The 22,748-nt window shown below is 36.4% G+C and overlaps 6 protein-coding genes across 11 annotated transcripts; 4 read left to right on the top strand and 2 right to left on the bottom strand.

Moving 5' to 3' along the window:
- The first annotated feature begins 804 nt into the window (after nt 1–804).
- LOC129569968 (zinc carboxypeptidase-like) lies at nt 805–3,333 on the top strand. Its single transcript, XM_055449260.1, has 5 exons — nt 805–1,562; nt 1,639–1,901; nt 2,002–2,266; nt 2,324–2,837; nt 2,964–3,333. The coding sequence occupies exons 1-5, from the start codon at nt 1,281–1,283 to the stop codon at nt 3,020–3,022; spliced, it is 1,383 nt and encodes a 460-aa protein (XP_055305235.1). The 5' UTR covers nt 805–1,280; the 3' UTR covers nt 3,023–3,333.
- A 537-nt stretch (nt 3,334–3,870) lies between these two features.
- On the top strand, nt 3,871–5,268 carry LOC129570255 (ATP-dependent DNA helicase PIF1-like). Its single transcript, XM_055449796.1, has one exon. The coding sequence runs from the start codon at nt 3,871–3,873 to the stop codon at nt 5,266–5,268; it is 1,398 nt and encodes a 465-aa protein (XP_055305771.1).
- A 309-nt stretch (nt 5,269–5,577) lies between these two features.
- On the bottom strand, nt 5,578–9,224 carry LOC129569967 (ubiquitin carboxyl-terminal hydrolase MINDY-3 homolog). 3 transcript variants are annotated; one of them, XM_055449259.1, is made up of 10 exons: nt 8,868–9,184; nt 8,636–8,807; nt 8,218–8,351; nt 7,715–7,912; nt 7,462–7,635; nt 7,328–7,377; nt 7,160–7,263; nt 6,957–7,094; nt 6,514–6,833; nt 5,578–6,435 (listed from the first exon to the last, which is right to left on the bottom strand). In XM_055449259.1, exons 2-10 carry the CDS (start codon nt 8,769–8,771, stop codon nt 6,289–6,291), a joined length of 1,401 nt encoding a protein of 466 aa, XP_055305234.1. In that variant the 5' UTR covers nt 8,772–8,807; nt 8,868–9,184; the 3' UTR covers nt 5,578–6,288. The 3 variants fall into 3 exon arrangements, with proteins under 3 accessions (XP_055305234.1, XP_055305233.1, XP_055305232.1); XM_055449258.1 differs by having other exon boundaries at nt 8,636–9,224; XM_055449257.1 differs by having other exon boundaries at nt 7,328–7,635; nt 8,868–9,175.
- Nucleotides 9,225–11,328: 2,104 nt separating this feature from the next.
- On the top strand, nt 11,329–13,139 carry LOC129569969 (uncharacterized). Its single transcript, XM_055449261.1, has 5 exons — nt 11,329–11,862; nt 12,042–12,268; nt 12,371–12,521; nt 12,611–12,754; nt 12,814–13,139. Exons 1-5 carry the CDS (start codon nt 11,842–11,844, stop codon nt 12,979–12,981), a joined length of 711 nt encoding a protein of 236 aa, XP_055305236.1. The 5' UTR covers nt 11,329–11,841; the 3' UTR covers nt 12,982–13,139.
- A 122-nt stretch (nt 13,140–13,261) lies between these two features.
- On the top strand, nt 13,262–17,178 carry LOC129569963 (uncharacterized). Its single transcript, XM_055449251.1, has 3 exons — nt 13,262–13,648; nt 15,592–15,861; nt 15,985–17,178. Exons 2-3 carry the CDS (start codon nt 15,629–15,631, stop codon nt 16,898–16,900), a joined length of 1,149 nt encoding a protein of 382 aa, XP_055305226.1. The 5' UTR covers nt 13,262–13,648; nt 15,592–15,628; the 3' UTR covers nt 16,901–17,178.
- Nucleotides 13,831–22,709, bottom strand: LOC129569965 (uncharacterized). 4 transcript variants are annotated; one of them, XR_008688084.1, is made up of 8 exons: nt 22,512–22,656; nt 20,274–20,695; nt 17,240–17,342; nt 15,305–15,534; nt 15,026–15,220; nt 14,838–14,948; nt 14,427–14,642; nt 13,831–14,068 (listed from the first exon to the last, which is right to left on the bottom strand). XR_008688084.1 is itself a non-coding variant. In XM_055449252.1 (7 exons), exons 2-7 carry the CDS (start codon nt 20,604–20,606, stop codon nt 13,958–13,960), a joined length of 1,083 nt encoding a protein of 360 aa, XP_055305227.1. In that variant the 5' UTR covers nt 20,607–20,695; nt 22,592–22,709; the 3' UTR covers nt 13,831–13,957. The 4 variants fall into 4 exon arrangements, 3 of the variants coding, with proteins under 3 accessions (XP_055305227.1, XP_055305229.1, XP_055305228.1); XM_055449252.1 differs by lacking the exon at nt 14,427–14,642 and having other exon boundaries at nt 22,592–22,709; XM_055449254.1 differs by lacking the exon at nt 14,427–14,642 and having other exon boundaries at nt 22,512–22,693.
- Between the last annotated feature and the right edge of the window lie 39 nt (nt 22,710–22,748).

Here is a 22,748-nt window from a genome sequence, read left to right as displayed (position 1 = left end):
TTAAAGCGTGACTCAACAGAGAACTGTGGAATAGACGAAATGAACGGAAATTCCTTAGATTGTAAAAACGACAGCATCAAATGTTATCAGCGATATTTTGTAACATAAAATTGAGCATAACGAATAGATGTAGCCGAATATTTCTTTTTTGACGAAATATGATGAATATTAGACGCACGTAAGCAAGTATCACACGATAATATTGCCATATCTGCCCCATGCGATATAGAAAATATGCGTTTTGGACACATTGAACAATTTTGTGAGTAACTATATGTTTAATTATATACATATCTCAATGGCAATGAGAAAACTCAGTAAAATATACTGTAACAAACACAATCTGTTTTTTATGATGTTTTTTGTATTATTTTTCGGATGAAATTAGGGTCTTTTAGGTCGATTTTGTTATTTTTTCCGGCCGATTTTTGTGATATTTAGGATGATTTTCGTAATTTATAGGACGATTTTTGGGTTTTTTAGGACGTTTTTCGTTTCACCCGAATTTGGCTATGTGAGATCGCAAATTTTCAACAGTCATCAATCCCAAATAAACATGCTGTTTTAAGTCTATATATTCCGAATTAATATTTATTTTTCTGCGTCGCAAAATACATTAATATAAAGCAATACGCTCAAACATAGTCTGCATTCAATACGAACAAGACCATTTCAACGCGTATGATACCAAGCGATAACTGGGCAGAAATGCTGCGCTATGTCTATATGATACGCTAATAAAGTCTTGAGTAAGCAGACTGCAAAAACAAACACACGGAAATATGCCTTCTCGTGCGCTGTCTTATGTAAAATCGTCTCGAATGTCGCATCATCTCTCACCGACTAAGCGGTGTGCGTACAAAATGTAAAATAGATAAGAGAGGTTGGAATTTTTTCACTCTTTTGCCATTACATTCTCGTCGATTGCACACGCTGTACTGTGAACCAAGTGTGTTCTCCGTTGTTTTGTATCAAGCACAAAAACAATACAATTGTAGAGAAATATAAAAAGGCAGAGAAGAAAAAACAAGAAATTATTGTCGTTGCCGTCGTGAATAATAAAAACACATTGCTCAATAAAAAACAGATTCACAGAGAGTGTTTGAACGGTTTTCTTATCGCACACAATAAAAACCTTAAATATATGCAAGTGAATCAGTCAATTGTGATCGAAATTTTTGGTATATTTTTCATTACGACGTGCTGATTTCATCGCCAGTATACGAGTTACAGCAGAACAGTGCGAACGTGTCGAGTGGAATAGAGAGTGAAAAAATAGAATGTTGCGAAAGACAGCGATTTTTTGTGTGATCGCGTTCATTTGTTCAGCAAATGGACAAGAAAACAAGGCCCGATATGATAATTATCGATTGTATCGTGTGCAATTGAAAACGGAAGATCAAGTAAAAGTTTTTAAAGAGCTTGAGAATCGTAGTGATTGTTACAGTTTTATAGGCCATGCACGTGAACCAAACCAAAACCTAACCATTTTGGTTGCGGCGCATAAAATTGCCGAGTTGACGGATATAATTGCTGATTACAAAGTTGGATTCGAAATATTGGTGAGCTAAACATTTGATGAGTGAAATGCGAGAAATGACGTTCATGTGTGAATTTTGTTTGTGTATTGTTTCAAAGAATTACAATTTCCAAGCGAATATCGATGCAGTAGAGAAGAATGTCAAGCCAGCCAATACATCGGCGAATGACTTTGACTGGCGAAATTATTATCATTTGGAAACGATTTATGCATGGCTTGATCATCTAGTTCAAAAATACAGCACAATTGTTAAGCCGTTGGAAGTCGGAAGAAGCTACGAAGGTGTTCCCATAAGAGGTGTGAAATTGTCGCACAAAGCCAACAACACGGCCATTTTCATCGAAGGTGGAATACATGCCAGGTAGAGAAGAGTGTCAAGCCAGCCAATACTTTGGCGAATAACTTTTTATTCTGGCGGAATTATTATCATCATTTGGAAATCTTTGTTCTTTTATCCGAAGAGAATGGATCTCTCCAGCTACTGCGACTTTCATTTTGGACAAGCTATTGACGTCGGAAGATAAGGATATAATGGATATTGCACAAAATTTCGATTGGATTTTCTTCCCGGTTATCAATCCGGACGGTTACAAGGCAACGTTTGAAAAAGATAGAATGTGGCGAAAGACGAGACAACCATTTGGCTTGTGTCGCGGTACTGACTTGAACCGAAATTGGAACAGTCAGTGGAATAAATCGGGTTCAAGCTCTGACCCATGTGCCTATGTGAGTAGTGCTAAATATATTTTATCCACAAAATACAACTTTTAATTTTCGTAATAGGATTACGCTGGGCCACGCGTGTTCAGCGAACGGGAATCGGAACAATTGTCAAAGTATCTGGAGAGTATTGTGAAGCCACAACGCGTTCAAACATACATCAGCTTACACTCTTACTCACAATTGCTCATGTTCCCATATGGTTATACCAGTGACAGAGTATCGAACTACGAAGATTTGAAAGCAATCGGTGAGAAGGCAGTTGCTGCAATTAAAACCCGCTATGGCACTATCTACCGTTCGGGAAGTGTGTATGAAACCATTTATCCATCATCTGGTTCAAGTCATGATTGGGCATACACCGAATTGAAAATTCCAATTGCTTATACCTTTGAGCTGCGTGGCCCACCAACAAGCATAGACATGTTCATCTTGCCAGCCGAACAAATCGAACCAACCGGACTTGAGACTCTCGACGGATTTGTTGCACTTTTGAAAGAAGCCAAAGCACGCGGCTACTACGATATTGAAAAGATTGCCGCAAGTCAAACGGGATCTGCATCATCTCGTCTCGAAAGTGAGTAAAGCAAATATTTATTTTTGTAATTCCACATTTATCTTATCTTATCTTATCTCATTGAACAAATGAAACAATTGTTGTTTACAACATTATTTCTAAAACACACTTTAAACTCATTTGCAGATCTCAGCATGATCAATGTAGCGATTGCATTGGTTATTGCTTACTTTTTTGCGAATTGAATGCTTTGCTTGTGCACAACAACATACTATATTGGACGTGACTTATTTTTATCTTGAAAAGGAGAGCTATAAAACTTTCGCGATTCCAAATCATCATCCAATCAATAAATAATATATTCAACTAGATAAATTTAATGAGTAATGTAAGAATTATGGAAGAGAATTTGAATAACAAATAATAATTTGAAATAGAAATAAATTATGATATCATTGTAGTCGGTCTTTTCTATAGCTGAGATGAGACATTAAGAATGTTATTTGTGATCATTTAAACACAATAAAATCATCGGCTTCATGAAAGTGTCACCAAATGTCACATTTTTGCATTTCTTCTGTGTTCCTTTGTTTCGTGTTTTCGTTATTACTGAGATTTGAATTTGTATTCTTCTTGAAATCGGAATCTACTAATAAGTTGCCGACGCACACATATCAATTTTGCACGCAAATCTGAAAACCTTTGCATTTATTCGGTGTGTCTCTGTGTGTGGGAATCAAACGTAGCAGACACGGACGGCATACTTAGCACCGTTAGCCACGCATACACACTTAAACGATGGCATGGAGAAGGCATAGTTCAGCTGTGTGTATTGATTTAGTTTGAAAAGAAAACACCGACTGCGTGCTATTGGAATAACTGTTCAATTGTGCTGAAAAGATTGACGCGCGCGGATTGAATCTTCACGGGCGAGATACAGAAAAGTCGATATTCCTTTTTAGTCATTTTTAATTTTTGTTTATGTTTTTCTTGTCGCATGTAAGCATTTTGTGTCTCACGACTTTTTATGGATTATTTGAAATTGAAAAAGCGTTTTATTTTTCTTGCAGTGAATAATACACAATTTAGAATAATGGTTGACGCGAAGCTATTGAGCGAGTCACAAACAACGGCTTTCCAAAAGATCATCGGTTGTCTGACAAAATCGCCGCCTGAGAGTGGCACCACATTTATGGTGCAAGGAGCTGCCGGTACTGGAAAAACCTTCCTGTTGAATCATATCGTCGCCCACTGCGAGAGCAAAGACATCAAGGCGATTGCATTAGCTTACACCGGTATTGCGTCATGCTTATTGAAGAAGGGAAAAACAGTGCACTCACAATTCCGCATACCATGGAACCAAAAGCAAATCAAGTGTATGCTCGATTCGACGCATCCACTGTACAAGACCATCGAGACGGCCAAAGTTTTGCTGTGGGATCAAGCTGCCTTCTGCAGCAAGCAAATCTTCGAAGAGGTTGACCGTTTTCTGCGCGTCATTATGAATACAAAGCAAACGTTTGGCGGAAAATTGATGGTGATCAGTGGTGATTTCAACGAATGCTTGCCAATCTGCAAAAAGACCAAATTCGAATCAGCCGAGTCGAATTCGCTGCTCTATTCAAAGCTATTCAAAGATATGGAAACGTTTACATTGCACGAAAATCAACGCTTCAAATCCCAAACTGACTACCGTTTTTGTGTGGAAATTGGGTGTGGTATTCACACAGAAGTCGCTGTACCGAGTGCGTGCCGCGTATTCAGTTTGGATACGCTAATTAACACCACATATGGCCATGACTATGAGTCCATCTCATCGAATGACCTTCTCGATCGATCCCTGCTTACCGTTTGCGCCGTTGATGCAGAGTACTTGAACAACGAGTGTATACAGCGACTGTACTCGGCCAACATGGTTTTTCATAGCTTGAACTTTTTTCGCAAAATTAATCCTAACGAGCGCAGCCGATTCTATTCGATCGAAGAGACCATGGAGGATCTACCAAAATACTTCCCACCAAAGACTCTCCAGCTCAATAAGAACTGTCCAATAATGTTGCGTCAGGCATACAAAGGTTTGCCACAAGGCACTCGATTGGTGGTGAAAAATATCATCGGAACATCGATCATCGCCGAAATCGGTGCAGGACATCGCAAAGTAAAAACCATCAGCATCTACCGAGTGAACACCATCAAGATCTTTCAACGTGCCAATTTACAGTTTGTACGACGTCAGTTCCCGATTTCATTGGCATTCTCGATGACCATCAATAAGGCACAAGGCTTGCAGTTCAACCGTGTGGGTGTCTACTTTCCTGTCACAGCATTCGCACACGGCCAAATGTACGTTGCATTTTCGCGCACACCTGCCATCGAGGAGAACATGAAGGTATTTGTGGAGGAACCAAACGATGGCCGATTCACATTCGATCGAATGCCTAACGTAGTCAACGGTACTGTCGCCAAGTACCTGCTGCAGAGTCAATCATGAAACATTTTTTTTAAGTTTTCACTACGCTACAGTCAAGTTATGCCAAGCGACCAACTCTAACATATTTACATTTTTTCAATGTACTAATTTTTTTTTACTTTTTCATAATATAAATCAAATCAAATCTCTCGATAAAATCATGATCAAAACTGAATCGACAAAAACTGATAGAAAAACTTGTCATTTGAATTTAAGTCGCTAATTATAAGAAATTAGTATTAATAAGAAAAATTTGAAATCGTTTTTACCCTACTCTGTAATGATGCGCTGAATTAATCGAATAAAAGTTAAACCAAAACACAAAAGAAGTTCAAATTAAATTCTTTATTCAACAAAGTAGTTAACTTAAAAAAGATTTTCATAGTTAAAATGGTTTTTACATGCCGCATTTAACAAATTAAAATTGAATGAATCAGGAAATCCATTTGCACCGTAAAAGTTTCGAAATTCGTGTACGCAGGAGAGTAAGTGCAAAAGTTCAATTTTGTTTTTACCAAGTGAGAGAGAGAGATAAAAAGAAGCCTATATTTACATACATTTCGTTTCGTACTAATACCAAATCTGACTTTTAGACCTAGGCTAACGTTTTTGATTCCAAATAAACTCACAAAATTCATCCCTTCTTCTTTTTATCCATTAAATTAACATAAAATATTGTTTCGAATTTTAAACTGTGAACACATGCTGTCCTAACTATACGATGCAATTTGCGAACGAAAAAACATCACTCTCTGATGTCGAGTAAAAATGTGCCAATTTTAAGACGTAATCAATTGGAGTTAGTTGAGTTGTCAGGCTAAAGCTTTGTTGCGGTTTTAAAATGTGATCTTCATTACTCTCTTACTATAAATTACTCACATCCGATGTTTGTGTCTCTCTGTGTGTGTTTGTTTGTAGTATTCATGCATAAAATATCAAGGAAAAGGTTTGTGTTTGCTCATTTGTTTGACATCGATTTGTTGGAATTGTGTTCCTCTGATTGATGATAAATATATTTGCATTGTGGTTTTCAACGCCATGTCAATTTAATGATGGGGTTCGATTGTCTTCCCAGTTCACTTCGATATTTGGCCATTTCGTCTGCAAACACGTTATCATTGGGTTTGATATGGATACGGAACGTAAATCACTTTCCAGAATTATGGCTGCACCATGGTGATATTTTACCTAGAGCATTGTGGAAGTATTCAAGAAAAAAGGGTAAGTTCATATCAAAATGTTTGGGAAAAATCACCGGTCACCTACTTGGTCTTCAACATTTGACCTGGGTATCCCGTTATAATGTATCAGGTCAAAGGTGTCTGGAGTTGATCGTTTTTCCTCCGGGAAAAACTCATCCATAAATGCGTTGAGCAAAATAATTCCGAGTCCTTCAGGGTCCAACTTTTTACTCATTATGTCAACGTATTCTGGTTCGCTGACTAACTCTAAGCATCTCAGAACATCCTGTAATACCGGGCTCGGTATGAAATTATTTCCGTCTGGATCGTATGACTTGAACACTCGACGTGCGACTTCACTCGGTGTTTCCTTGGACACTAAGTTCTTTTCATTGCTGAATAGCACTGTGGAAGTACAGAAATATATGATGGAGATAAATTAGAAACGGAGTCAAGTTCAAAACACTCCAAAAAATAGCTGACACTTTTGACAAAGACGAAAAAAGGTCGAACAATTCGAAAATTTACCTGTGAGATGTGTCTCCGAAGCCATCACCCAAACAGGATTCTTTGGATTTTTGTAAAAAGATCCGACGGTACAGTATCGTAGCTGCTCCATTAAAGTGAGAAATCCAATGTCTGACTGCTGCGAAATACCCCTCAACTCTGAAAGAGAGACACACACATGCACATTCTTTCCTAAACGAAAATGGTTTAACCGTGAGACTTACTCAGTCCTCCCACATCTTTGTCATGGTCCCATACATGTGGCACAGCTTGACCAGTAATCATTAAATTGATTAAACCCTGTGATCCACAGCCGTATTCATCGTGTCTAAATTTCAATAATTGATATTATGAATGCATGAATAAAACGTAATTTTTTCTTTCATATTTACATCAATGGCTCTGAACTATCCAGCAATTCAGCGATAATGTTTTGCACTTTCTGGAATCGATACAATTTCATTAGCTTATAAGCATCGAATGGGATTATGTACAAAAAATACAAAATGGAATTGGTTCTACGTGCCTTCGTCAATAGGACTGTGTACATGAATTTCAGAACACCATAGCTGCCGGTCAAAACGTGGTAGTTGTCCATGTAAAATTGTTCTACCTCTTCGATATTATCGAAAGAGTGAACTGATAAACGCTCATGGAACTCATCCGGGACCCATCCGGCGGTTCGTTGACTTGGTAAAACCTGAAATTGCATTAATTTTCATAAATGAAACCAATAAATAATAATTAAATAGAAAAATGATTTTCCTGTTCCTATTTACATTGGCGCTGGGTTCCGTTGAAGTTGAAGACTCAGCAGGTACTTGACTCAATTCTGGTACCGGTGCCGGGGCTGCTGTATTCGATGGTACAGTATCTTCATTTGGCAATGTGACTATTCTAAATTTATCGTCTTTGCATTTCTTCAAAATGGAGCAGATGGCTTGAATGAGCAACAATTTGCACTGTTCCGCAGTCAACTGCAAACAAACCAAGAACAAAATCCCATGAAATGATTCAATTCAATATCCATACAATAATACGCTAAAATTAGCGTTCACACTGATGATACAAATTAAATATTCAAGGTGCGATAAGTTTTACATTTTGTACACAAACAAAATCTCTCAAAAATTCCACTTGCAGAACAAAAATGTATAGATATGTCAAAATGTGCATTCGTGCTGACACATTTCATCTGTTACAAACGCATCTACACTCTTTCACATAGAAATATACAGCACACTGTGATGTTAAATAGATCGAACGCATATTGCACACTTACATCTCTGAAATTCTGACTACTCGTTTCTGATAAAACTGTTTTCAGTAAGTATGCCTGAACAGGTGCGATAACTGCACATGGGCCGCCTTGTCTTTGCACTAAAGCCGATGGTTCCGAGTCACTGAATTCGAAGCCTATATAAAGAAACGCAATAAAAAAAGCAATTAATCTAACAATTTCACTGAACAGGGAACAATCTCAATGTGTAGTACGCCTGCACGGGCATCAAATTATTAGAGAAAAAAATTCATGGTCACAAATGTCACTTTGTTGTTCAATTAAAATCAATATTTTTCGTGTAAACAATTCAATTCTTGTGATATTTTCATTGTTCTCAAACAATTTATTCGGAATTTTAGTTTGGAATATGGCAAATATTTACGGATTCACACAATTGTAGTGATCAATGAGAACAAACCTTGTGACCATCTCTGAAAAACATCGATACGAATGTTTGGGCCCCAGACAATTTCACGGAATTCATTCAGCTCCTGTTCGTCACTCAAATTTGATGAGGCTTGTGTCATAGAGGCGCTTGCTGCAATATCAGCCATATTCTTCACAATATTCTAAGCACTTAGCAAATTTATCTAAGAACGATAATTCGAATGTCGATCAAACGGCACAATTATTTCTCATGCAGCGGTTACTTTTTGGTTGCCAACCAGATGAATTGAATACACCCTGGAACTGATTGATGTACGAAGATGCGTTCAATCAACAGATAACAATAAGAATGAGATGGGCACTTCCAATTGACTCAGTTTGACGTGTGAAACACAGAAAAATTGATACGTACAATCAGCGATGGTGTACCACTTTATGTTTAATGTTGACTTTTTTTCATTCAGTGCAAATTTACTCCATTTGGAAATGGATAATCACTGTTTTTTCAGGTTAATAATAAAACTATGTTGGTGTGTTGGGTACGTGCTAATGCAAATGTGTCTTGTTTGTGTTTGCGACTGAGGATAAATTGTCAATGATGCAACAATAGCTGTCAAACCGAAGGCCTTTTGCGTTTAACGCAGCGTTCGCACGAATTTACTCGTTGCATTTTCGCGCAGTGGGTTATCGTTCGGGCCTATGTGCAATAATTTTTATTTGATTCATTTGAAAATTTTGATTTGCAATTATAATCGACAGTTGATTCATTTTTTGGATTTTTTCGATTTTTGGGAAAAGTTGCATTTACTCTCAACACCCCCGAAACGTGAAAGGTTGCTCCTTGATTTGACTAAAAATCCATCTAATTTTTCGAAAAAACGATTGTTTGTATGAAATTCGTGTAGATAAACGTTTACTGAGATTTTCTATAACCTTCTATTTGCTTCTCCATAGCCAAAATGTAGGTCAATACAGAGTGCAAAGAATAATGTTGATGTTATTTCTCATGAAGTTTTTCCATGTATTTTGAAAGCTAAAAGTTTTCGTTAACTTGGATGGACATTTTTGGAAAATTGAAGATTTATAGTGCTACAATAATCCACAATGTCCAATATTCATAATTATCATCATCATCAAATCGAAAATATGTAGGTCTTCACATTTTTTTACTAAATTCTACGGAATTTTTTCGGTCATTTTTTGGTCTCTCCAGAATGATTACAGTATAATTATTTGTATTGCATTCTATGATGAAAATATGTGCCAAAAAAAAAACAAAAGTTAGACAGATACACAGACAGTCAGACGAAAATTTAGCTTTATATTATATAGATGATCAACACAAACCATGATCAAACTACTAGATGAATAATGTAATTGGGATTTATGCTGTTTTTTACTATTATAAACAATTAAAAATAAAATAATAATAATAATAGATAATAATCAATACCCAGAACGCATACTAAAATGATTGTCTATACATTCATCAATTCCAAATAAGTTATAATAACCTCACCAAAAATAAGAGTGACTATCATCCATACCAATCATCTATACCAAACGATAATTTCTGAAAATAAAGTTAACTGCAACAGATATACACAACTCATTTATAATAGAATTTTTTGCAATCAATCGAAATATAACATGTGGTCGTCTACAGATCAGGAGTTGGACCCTAATGCTGCTCGAGTTCTGACCTCTTCTATTTAGATTGATAACCATTTAAATTTATTACCAAATTCCACGTAGCCTTGCAAATTGTGAATTAAAATTCGAACTATGTCATGAAAATGTGATTTACGAGGGGCAAATCACTCTAAAGTAATTTGTAACAGAGAAAGTAATCGAGAAAGTAATTTACGTGTAAAAATCTCGATTTACTTTTAAAAGTAATCGAGATTTTTACACGTAAATTACTTTCTCTATTACAAATTACTTTAGAGTGATTTGCCCCTCGGTGATTTAAAACATTTTAATCGAAATTTCTTGAATTATGGTTTAAAATTATCATATTTTATGCTCGGATGTGATAATGTAAAAAAAATCATGAAAAACATTCGCGGTTTTTTGAAAATAAGAAATACACCTGAGAGAGGTATACGTTATGTTTAATCTTTTATGTGATTCATGCAGAAAAACCAATACACAGTGAATCATGCAGAAGGTGTCCTTTTTTTCTTATGAATGTGACGAGTTTTTATATCGAAAGCCATGATAAAACTGTTACGTAGATTGCATTCGAACTAACCTCGTGCAATAATAGTTCAAATAAGATGAGTCGCGCTTTCGTTCTGAGGAATGCAAACAGAGTCCGTTCCTATTCGAATTACGTTGTAGTCATTACATTCAATAGGTGTATGCAATTCTACAAATGTTCACTTGGAATGTGGGTATTTTTAGAAATACTTTCGATATCCGTTTCCCCGAATCATCCATTCAATATATAGAAAATTCTGAATCATTCAATATATTTTCAATATATTGTACGTTGGTAATGAAAAAACGGTATTGTATTTACAGTTCGATTTCTATTTTGAACGGATCATTTGGTATTTTTATCATAAAGTAAAGCAGAAAAAAAGCGCTGTATAAAAATGAAAACGAATAACGAAAATGAGTTTTAGTGCGTGGTTAAACGTCGCCTACAGCATTTGTCCTGAATAGCTGATGAAAATTTTATCAAAATTGTTACACCAATCAACAGTGCAATGTTTAAACAGTGATAAGCCAAGAGATAAGCCGTGTCATTGTTGCTCTTACCGTTACCAACAAAAGAACGTCATGCAAATAGAAAAGCTTGACTGCGTTACAAATCCGCAAACCCTTTGATGTCACAAATATCGCGGATTGTTCGTTCGACAGACGCAATGTCGTGGATAAACATAGAGTAATGAATTCCAGCAATTGGTGGATTTTTTTCGTCATTCATTGCTAGCCATTGGTGTGATTGTTTGTTATTTACGCTAATTAATTAGAATTTAAAAAAAACTGGAATGGTGGTGTTGGTGGATGATTAGCAACATGAATTTCCCTATATAAAGGCGCTACCATGCAGGCAATGAATCAGTTACATTGCTACCTTGAATATATCAATATCTTTTGAGTGAATATTTTACAAAAAAAAGTGATATCATAAAACCTGGTGAAAATTGTACGAAATAGTGGCCCATATTCCTTTATAAAAGGAATTCAACTTTTAGTTTCAATGACTCATCGCACGACAAACTAAATATGGATCTGAATAGCAATTATGTGAGAAAATATTGACTGGCTTCTTCCTTTTGAAGTTTTGTGAATCGCATCAAAATCAACAATATTTTACCAACTATACTATACTCTTTTTTTTCTCGAAAATTTAACCCAACCTTGAGTGTTATCACCCATAGGTAAATAGAATTAATTAAAATATGACAATCTAAATTGATTTACAGCTGCTGATACCAATGGTTTTATTGGCATTACTATCGGTAAATCCAGCAATCGCGTCGAACTCGGAGCTTGATAGTGGTTTCTCTAAGCAGCATAGATTATTTAATAAATTAGGAAATAATTGGGCTATGGAGGCTTCCCCACAAATTGAAGCTACGTTTGATGAATCCGAAGACAGAGTCGATCCAGCCCTACGGTTCTTAGAAGAATTTTTAAAATCGCGCAAACGGTATTTTCAATTAGAATCATCAACATGATGAAAAAAAAACTCTCCATTCGATTTATTGAACAAGAAAACTACTTGAATTGCGAAAAAAATTATAACTTTTAGACCGCCAGTGGCTAGTTCTGAATACGATCAATACCCTGAAGGATCACGATATGAAAATGAAAGAGAAGTTCAGTCCAGCCATCCGTATGGCGTGCAAAATGTATACGACGCTTCTGTGGGACGACCATCTCGCTCCAAAAATCACCGCAGAGTAAATAAAATTGCTAAAATTTATAACAACTTGATTCAATCATAAGATTCGTATTCGATTTGATGTCATTTCAACTATCATTTTTTCAGTCAACATTCCAATCTCTTTGTCCGTCCAAAAGGGAAACAGTATTTTTGAATATGGATCCCGATTTTGAATATCGTCCCGATTATTACGAAGAAGTCCGATGTGCAAATCCAGTGGCTCACAGTGAAAATAAAATCCAAGAAGCGGTTAGTATTGAGTGGTTATTATTTCAAATTCTAAGTACTGAATACCGTTGAAATGATAGGTATGCAGTGAAGCTGGATTTTCGTGTATTCAACTGAACGGAACACTATTTTTGACTCGTCGTGCTCGTGGTGATGGATGTTGGGAATCCGAGGCACGTACCGTGGCTGCTGGTTGTGAATGTATGTGGCCTAAACATCAACTAGGAGACATTATGGCTCATCATTAGACTTTTTTCAACGAAATTCCATAACACAACTGTATTGCTGTTGCAACGATAAAACAACAAGAGACGAAAAAAAATAAAATTCGATGTTGTAAATGTATTTATTTATTATTGAAATTTTTGTGAGCTGGGAAATATATGACAAAAAAAAATAAATGTACGCAAAGAGAAAAAAAGAATCCGTATTTTTATTCCGTTGTGCAACTTCAAATGGGAAAGTGTCAAATAAGAGCCTTTTCAAACATCACTGACTATCTCTGTATAAGCCTTTTGAGCATGCGTACCAACTGCATCGCGTTGAATGCCATCAAACAAGCGTCACTTTGTGAAACCCGTTTAAAATTCATTATTATTTTGACATGTGTCTTCGGTTTATTCGGTTTATTTTATTATTCGTATTCAGTTTTCAACCAAACGGAAAACTACTTTCTCTTTGATGAGAGCTCGTATTTTGTTCACGACTTTGGAATTCAAAATTGACCGCAAATTCGATGCAGGTAGAAAAAGCATTGTTGGTTCGTTGGTAACGAGTGAAATATGAACAACTGTCCGACTGGGATTGGTACCAATTGTGCAAAACAATCAAATAGAGATTAGACGCAATATAATTGCCCGTTAAGACGACAACAAACCTCCAATTATTGGGCCATAACACTTTGATTCTTCTAACGTAAGTGTATTGTGACAAAGTTCAACTTGATTACTCACTCACCAATCGGATTCGTTTGAATAATTTACTTTTCCGAAAGAGTTTGTTGTGTGTTATTCAGATGTTTTCTTCACCTCATTCGAAGCAGATCACGTTAACCTATAGAATCGTTAAAATTCAAAAGAATCGAGTCCAGATCAAAGTTATTGTGGTGTAATGTAGTTTTTATTTCTTAACAATTAAAATTCATAAAGTAAAATCGATTGGTTTGTGAAAATTTGAGATGATGCTTCTGGCGAATGTGTGATGTGTTTGCCTGAAAATTTTGTCTTAAGTGCCAATGTCATCGAATGTTTGAGGTGTTTCTGGAACATAAATCTTGGGTTTTGTGATGAGCCGTCTTCGATCAGATACTTGTTGCGTGTGTCGATGGCCGGGCGTCTGGAATTATAGACAAAGTTCACATTATTATTGAATGGAAAATTGAATGTCATCATGATTTTATAAGTGTTAATCGAAATACTAAATGCATTAGACACATTCGCACATACAAATCACACAGACAAATCATTAGTAAAGCGGACGAGAAAAGAAAATGCTGGCCAAATATTGGGTTACAATCACTTTTTGCTGGGTCAAAATGCATAATAAACATGAATTAAACGAGACACCCTTTACCGTTGTTGAACGAAATGGAATGTTTGTCATGTATACAAAGAAGAAGCATTTGCTGACATCAGCACAACAACACCCAAAATGAGATGAGAACCCCCATTCACAAATCTGTTTATATACTCACACTCAGTGTTTACGCTATTTGTTGTTGAACACAGCGTTTCAAAATAAGAAACCTCTCAATATTAGAAATATGCTTATATCTTACGAATTGTTTATCAACGAATTTTTTTTTTCCAATTTGAACCGAATGAATGGAATTGATTGTGCATTCACAAAAATGAGGCTTAAAAAACTAGTTTCGATATGAAAACTGATTAACCCAGCTATAATAAGTAATCTAGAGGGAAAAAACGTAAAAAAAAGATAAATATTTAAAACAATGTGTCTCAGTGTGTAAAGCGCCGAACAAAAAATCAATTCACGTTGCATAAACTTTCGCACACTAATTGCTTGCGGTGATATCAAATCAATTGGAAAAAATTCAACAAATAATATGTACACTTTCAATTGATTGTATTTCAAAATGACGTACCTCTTGGCATGAGCATGTGTTTGAATCGAAGTACGTTCCTGTGGAGCAATCTTTTACTTCACGACAACGACATGTGCAACTGTCTGGATCCCACATTTTCTCACTTATCTCCTGAAGAAAAAAACAGTTCAAGTGTTAAAATAATTCTCGGTAATAAATCGGTCAAACAAAGGATCCATTCAACTTACTGCCAGACATTTGTTTTTATCTTCAATATTAATGCATACGCACAAACATTGTGCCTTGTTGTATCGTTGAAACTTCGTGCAATCGCTTTCCTTTTTCCTGCAGTCACATTTGCATTTCGTGTGCTCTTCAACTTCTATTAATTCCTTGTTCAAGAACTTCATTTTTCCACCGCCGTGGTATTGCGATTTGAAGACCTATTAATTGATTAAATTCGGTTATTCTCATAAAATGGAAAAACATTTCTTGAAGAAAACATCTCGTAACAGAGCCAAACGAACCTCATAAACAATATTATTCGTTTCGACTGGTTGACAGGACACGAGATTATTGTTACAGCATCCACCACAGCGTTTGACGCGAGTGCAGGATGGGAACACAACAATGGTTGGGTCTTTGATATCGGATCCATCGGACAATTTGAGTGGAACTACTGTCATCTCTGGTATACAATTGGCTGGGACTGGCCGAGAACCTCTCGAACGCTCCACTTCTTCACCACCAAAACGAGCTGGAATAAAACAGAAAGAAGCAAAACTCATCAATTTCTTTGTTATTTTCTTTGCAGAAATTTACTGTGATTCAAATCGAGACCAATCTTAACAATGGAAGCAAAGGACGTGTTATCCCATTTTATGGAAATGTGCCATAGTCGAAACGAGTTTTTCCGCTACAATTTGGCATCGAATGCTGTACTCGATTGGTTTGGTCGCACAATTCAGGGCAACAAGTGCATTGAACGATTTCTACAATGTGATGTTTGGCCACAGTATGAGCAGAATTTTGTCGCTGCCGTTACATGTGATTCAATTGAGACCCGACCAACTCATGAACAAGCGTAAGCATATGGCAAAATTACTACTTTTGTCTGAGAAAGTCTTTATATCTAAACTTCTGATTTACGTTTGTAATGATTCTGTTTTCTAATCACGCTCCAATACCTTCGTTCACTTTCATTTAGGAAAGAGACACCAATCGAGAATGCAATATTGTGTACGTCATCGGATGTGCCATCCGCTTCGGGCTATGAAAGTCCGACGCCTTCAAAACGAAATTTGGACAAACCACCACCGCTTCATCGAAACAGAAGATTCAAGAAACGTATAAAAGAGTATCACACGGCGTCTTCAAGTTCGGATGATGAATGCGAAACGCAGCACAAATCGTACAATTTGCGTCGAACGAGATGCGAGGGAAGCCCAAGTCAAAGTAAAAATGTGATCAAGCCAGAATCAGAAACTGTTCAGCCTCAGGAGTATTCGGGTCGGATGTTGCGTAAGCGAATTGTCGAAGAGGCCAAAACAAGTCCCACTCAGGATGATCGTAGCTCATCTCCAATGAAACGATCAAAGAAAATGTTGGACAGCATTAATGATACATGTGGCGGTGCCTCGTCGAGTTCAATGGGCTGTACATCGGCAGGTGATTTTTCGAAGCCATACTCAGAACTCAAATATTTAGAATCAATTGGTTCGATTCGAACAATTCGCCGCGCGAAACATCCGGGTATCAACAAAGTTCCTTCTGCAAAAGCAATTACCGCAACACCGTTTGTATCGCCAGAGTCACAAAATGGATGGGACCGAAAGACAAAACTGAAAATTTCCTATCGAACGGGGTTGGTAAAAACGGACGTTCAATATGCCCTCATCATTTACGAGCCGCTAACGATGATTACACGACGAAATCTACTGGACGAATTCGAAAAAGCAGCCGAAGAGGAACAACACCAAAACAAATCGTCATCGAAAGCGCCCTTCTCATCACCACTCGGACCAATGCAGAATCCACGAGAATCCATCAATTTAAAAACCCCGACAATTCGAACGAAACCAAAAAACGATAAAGTGTCGTCATTACGGCGATTACGGTTTTAGTTAGATGTAGTTGGTTAAAACCGAATACATTACTAGAGAAGAGACGGTGATCAATTATTGTTCAATGTTTGAAAAGATTGTTAAATGACAAAAACAAAAACTCGAAAGAGAAACATTTTAAAATGTTTGAAAACACCGTTGTAAAATAAGATGTTATAATTTTTAGTTTATGACCTAGTTTCTGTAAGTTAAAATGTGGTCTTTGATGTTTCGTATAAATTAGAAGTAATTTTTGCCATATTTGTATTTGTACTAAGAATTAAACCTAATTGAATAAATGGTTGTGTGTTTTTTTTCCCTCCGACAATTGCTCAATTTCAAAAAAGAGATGCAACTTACGTGATATCATTTGGACTTGCCCACGCGATTCTTCATCCAAGAAATTGAAAAAATCCTCGTAAGTATTCAAATCATTGGTAACATTCATCGGTACAAATGAGACCTATGAAATAAAAATGGACGAAATTCCGTATGATTCAAGAGTTTAGAAATAAAATGAAAATAGCAGATTTTAAATATGAAAAAAGATAAAAGTGTATACATCGATTTTGATGTATTGTTTTCTTTTCATTTTAAAGCGTATTTAATGAAAATATCAACCAGAAGTAGAGTGATTCATTGTCTATTTGAGCGATAAGCACCTCACTCATGTCCAGAGCTTTTGAATACTTTTTTTCTTCAAATAAATTCACATTACAATTGTGTTTTGATAGCATTGAACGTGTGCTGAGGTGTCAACGCCAGAATTTGATAAAGCAAAGCCACTGAATAGCGTATTAAATTTTGAATGTGTCTACGTCATTGCCATTGTTTGCCACTGAGAAAATATTTCGTGATTTATAGCACCGCAACAGTTCGAATGTGATTTCTGTTTGGAATTGTAAACACGTTCAGAGCTGATAATTATATTAAAATTGAATACGAAAGGTTCATGTGGGCGCGCGCGCTCTCAATACAGAAGTCAAAAACACTGTATCACCGTATTAAATCGATACACTTGCCGCTACCTGATGTCGCAACTCATTTGTGTAACTCTGTATGAGCATTGTTCTATATTAAAAAGACACCTATGATTATCTTTTCGTCCGTTGTCGCACACCATTTCGCTCAAAATTACAAACGGATGAATCATCCACTTGCACAAACGCTGGTACTGAGTGGCTCCATCCCAACATACATATATCCAGTTTATTGTACGATCAGTTGAGCACAGGTTGACAACGTTGAATGAACCATCGTCGCACGAATTATGTAAATAGGCATTCGGGCATATTGCTGTCGATAACAGACTGACGCTAAAACAAACACCACATATGATTCATGCGCCGTAGTAAAAATCTGTTTAAAAAACAAGCTTATTCTGAACTTTGTGCACATCTGCCGAATCGTTCTATTGTGCGCGTTCTCTCTCTCTCAATCGAGTTGATGTTATTGCGTGAGCAAAACGGATGTCCCAAATTACCGCTAATCATATCGCTTCAATTAAATAAAATGCTGAACTATCATCGCACGGTTTTATATGGATTTGTTTGTGACAATACTCGCTTGGATTTCACAGTGTCTGGCCGTTTTTTCTTCTTCTCTCTACCACTGTGCCGACTGAACACTCGATTGTATTGGTTTTTATGCGTTTGTGATTTTGAATGCAATCCCGCTCATTCGCTCATGCAACTGCATAAATTCGTCTGATTTGCATTTAAATTTATGACGCGCCGTATCGATACACCTATTTTGTTATGCTCTCTCCTTCGCTCATCGATTCGGTTTGGTTTTTGACTGTGTAACATTGGCTCACGCTGCGATGCGGTGCTTTGTCACACCTTTCACTGCACCGCATCATTTTGACAACGGTGAATCATCGATTTTGATCCTACATTTAACTGGTGCAGCATGCTTGAAAATTATTTGTGTGTGGCTTTCGTCTGCCCTACCATTTACATACGATTTCCTTTATGCACACGATTTCCACGAATTCGACACACACGATGCCGCATTCCGGATTCCTGAATCCATTTTACAGATCCATTGATAATTCCAATTTTTACATAGCGAAAAAAAGAACAATTGAGAAGGCACACGGTGTTGTCGTAACGAAAATAGCATCTGTAACAACTGTTTGCTCTTATCGAAAATTCATTCAGAAATTTTACGTAAATGTCTCTTGTGGTCGTCAATTTACTTTTAATTAATTGTTTTTCTGTTCGTTCTGTTGCCTTTCTTTGTTCATTGATTCTGTTTACATTTGAGGAGAACGGGAATTCCGAGAATCAAGTGTGTACACTTTGTTTGAATCATTTCTGTTTGGAAGAAAGAGTGTTTGTTCTAGATCATCGTGACACGAATTTAAATAATATACATCGAACAAACTGTATATTGAATGTGAGTGCGTGAGCTTGAAATATCTTTCAAAACAAGTTTGTGATGCAAAATAAGTTGGTATCGATGAGAATCGGCCGAAAGTTCATTTTCGAATGGTTTCTTTTTTTTATTCAAATTTGAAAAACTTGTATCGATAAATAAGTTTGCTTCGATTGAGAGTGAAAAAAAGAGAAGTCCGACCGTTTAGTCGGTCAACTGCGGCATAAGTTGCTGATTGTTCAACATCAAAATCGTAACGTCTTATTGAAGTATCAAGTAACTAGACATTATCAATGCGTAAATGATCGTGTGGGTAAAGTGGTTGCAAATTTACTTTTCGGTAGTTCGGTTTTCGATTGTCATTCAAATATTTGCCAAAGGTGGGCGCTATCACTTTGTGCGAATTCCCGTTGCGGTGAACAAAAAAAACACATTTACAAACGATTCCATAATCGGCATTATTTATAGATCGTATTCTTAGAACTATTGGCATGTATTTGGTCTTAATTTCAGACAGGTTGCATGTAATGTGACGTCGATGAACGATAGTCGTTTGAAAATTGTCAACAAGTTTGCCGAAATACCTATATATGTATATATTCTACAAATTGCAAAATTTGACAAAATGAGCAAATAACAAGACAACGTCTGTCCAAGCGACAGGTCAATCCAAAGTGACCACGTAGAAAATGGGGAATCCAGGCCATAAAAATGTTTTTTTTACTGAATAATGACAACTTGATCGGTTTCACCACAGCTGAGGAATAGTAATTAGGCTTGCGTTCACTTTCAGAGAAACCTGCACTGGAAATTAAAGTGCACTCACAACAATGTGACGGCTTCGGCGGCAGCCGTACATATTTCACTCAAACCGAAATGTGATTCATCACAAAACGACGAACGAATCACGGCTTTTAAGATTAGGATGAGAAATATTTAAAGAATTTCAAGAATCAATCATAGGTTTTTATGGAAGTGAAAAGGTAGCAACAGTTAGTTGCATAAGTCCACTCACCTCATTTGATTGTTGATGGTCATCGCCATTTCTATTATCTTTTTTATGGCGTTCGTTGAAAGTGTTCTGATTGTTGACGCTATGTATTAGGCTCACCGGTGATATGCTATCGTCGGGGAATCTTATTAAATCCCCATTACCCGGCAACGGTGCTGCATTGAAGCCATTATAGGAGGGTAAACGGCGACGATCTTGTGTGAATGCATACTGACGCGGCGGCGTATACTGGTATGCCAATGCTTCTTGTGTAGTCACGACACCGCACAATGCGATCACCACTAGGCACAATAAAATGCCAAACATTTTTAATTTATAGCTATTTACTTCAAACATTCTTCTGAATTGTTCTATTCGATGTGCTAATTGATATCGTTTCTTTGGCTTGTGTTTCACTTAATTGTCGGAAAATGCATATCCATTCACTGTAAAAACAAAATTATTTATTACGTCTCAGCTCAATGAAATACGCGGAAAAATTATTTAATTCGAGAGAAAAAAGAAACAAATTGGAATTTCGTGCGGTTCTAATTAAAACGGAAATGATGTGAGAAATACGGTTTACGTTCAACTAATCGTCAGTGCGGCAGAACCGAGCTTTTTATGAAATCTTTTTTCACCTTTTGCTGTTTTCTTATCAAAATTAACATGTTTTACGGTCACACATTTACAAAATGCATTCTAATCACTTGTTGACAAAGAAGATGAAGCAAAATATCACCATTATTCCTGTAGACTATTTATAATTTATCGAGTATTCGGATCACAAGCATTTGAAAAATGTTTGTGGCAAAAACGAAATTGGCATAGTAGCCATTAGTTTATACATTTATACGATGAAAATGGCACGTTCTCTGACATTCTGTGTTATGATTCAATCGCACAGTTTTGAATGTGCATCACTCCAAAATGCCGATAGACAATAGAAATTCTATTGCGATCCGTTGTTTTTGTAATAGATTTCAATGCTGACATGTGATTATCGTCGCATTGTTTGGTTGACCGTAATTGTTATGTGTGTTTTTTTCTACCTACATTTCGGTTGATTTTCTAGGAAACAACGTATTGTGTACGGAAAACACTGTTCAAAATAAGCACACACACACGAAAAAAATTATTGCGCCAAAAGAAAATGTGTTGTTTTTAAAACAAGTCCACTTTGTGTAAGAAATAGCGATGTCAAGATTACAAAAATTACTTATCAAGCAATTCGTGTGCGCATGATAAGCGATCACCGTTCAATGAGTTAGTTTTTATCAAGGTTCGAGTATTTAAGGAGTGATCTCAGCGATGAGTCCTCAACATGAAAAACGGTTGAGGAGTAACGTGCTGGTTTTAACTAGATCCGAACATAAATCACACAAGTGAATTCCGTTCTCGAATCATCACGAATTTTCAAGCCATATAATGACGAGACAAGAAGGGGATAGATGAGCCACAACTCGCACACAAAATAATGTTAAGTAGTTTCATTGAACAGAACGACACTGGCTGAAATTGTTATTTGCTATTAGAATCGCAATGACGACAGCGATAACGATTAGAGATCAAGAGGATGTGAAGAAATTGGATTAAATTGATTGTTATGTGTCGGCTTAATTCGGTTTGCAGATGGCATAATTTTTATGAGTGGCTCATATCACGCATAGAGCTTGATTCATGACAATCTCTAACTTCATATCTCACACACGAAATTCGTTCAATATCATTGTTGTTTGTGATTCTTAGCTTGACAATGATTTCCGAAATATGATTTTAATTCAACACCGTGTTATTTTTTGTTATTTATTTATCACTGGTTCACATCATACACATTTTGAATCGTATGCAGCCAACGAAATCGATCAAGGTTATTCAAATGCGGAACAATAACTTTTCATGACACTTGTTGCTTAGATTTATCGTACATTCCTACATTTTCAAAACAAAAAAGTGAAAATATTTATCTTCGTTCGTTTTTTTTTCAACACAAGCATATCGTAATACATTTGCATAATAGTAGCCACAACAACAAACAATTTCACCTCAATCTCTACACAAATCGTCGATATCAAGTGTAAAACCTATCGTATTTTTCTCGTGTGTTTTTTTTTGCCTCGTCACATTTCACAGATTTGTGTATATGCTTTAGTGTAACTGATGAGAGTTATCAGAATATGTAAATAACTGACGTTCAGTAAACATGAAACAAAAATGTTCCATGCAAATGAACATAAATAATAACAGCCAAACAAACAATACCCGATAAAAAAAAACCAAAACTATATGTAGTGTATTTGAAATGAAGTGGAAATCACTGTGGCGATGCACAGCGCACGCACCATATAGCACCGACTAAACACTTTGATTTCATTCAACAGGTAATCGCTAACTGAAAACACACAAACATTCGTCCAGATATTTTATTGAATGTCGCGCACGTATCCACGAACATCATATGGGAGGTGTTGCTGCTTTCTGCTACTGTTACTGCGACTT

This window comes from Sitodiplosis mosellana, unplaced genomic scaffold (assembly GCF_009176505.1).
Source record: "Sitodiplosis mosellana isolate CC-2019 unplaced genomic scaffold, AAFC_SMos_1.0 Smas_scaffold_47, whole genome shotgun sequence".
Lineage (NCBI taxonomy): Eukaryota > Metazoa > Arthropoda > Insecta > Diptera > Cecidomyiidae > Sitodiplosis > Sitodiplosis mosellana.
The sequence above is the reverse complement of the archived record's forward strand: the minus strand, read 5'-3'. Positions and strand labels throughout refer to the sequence as shown.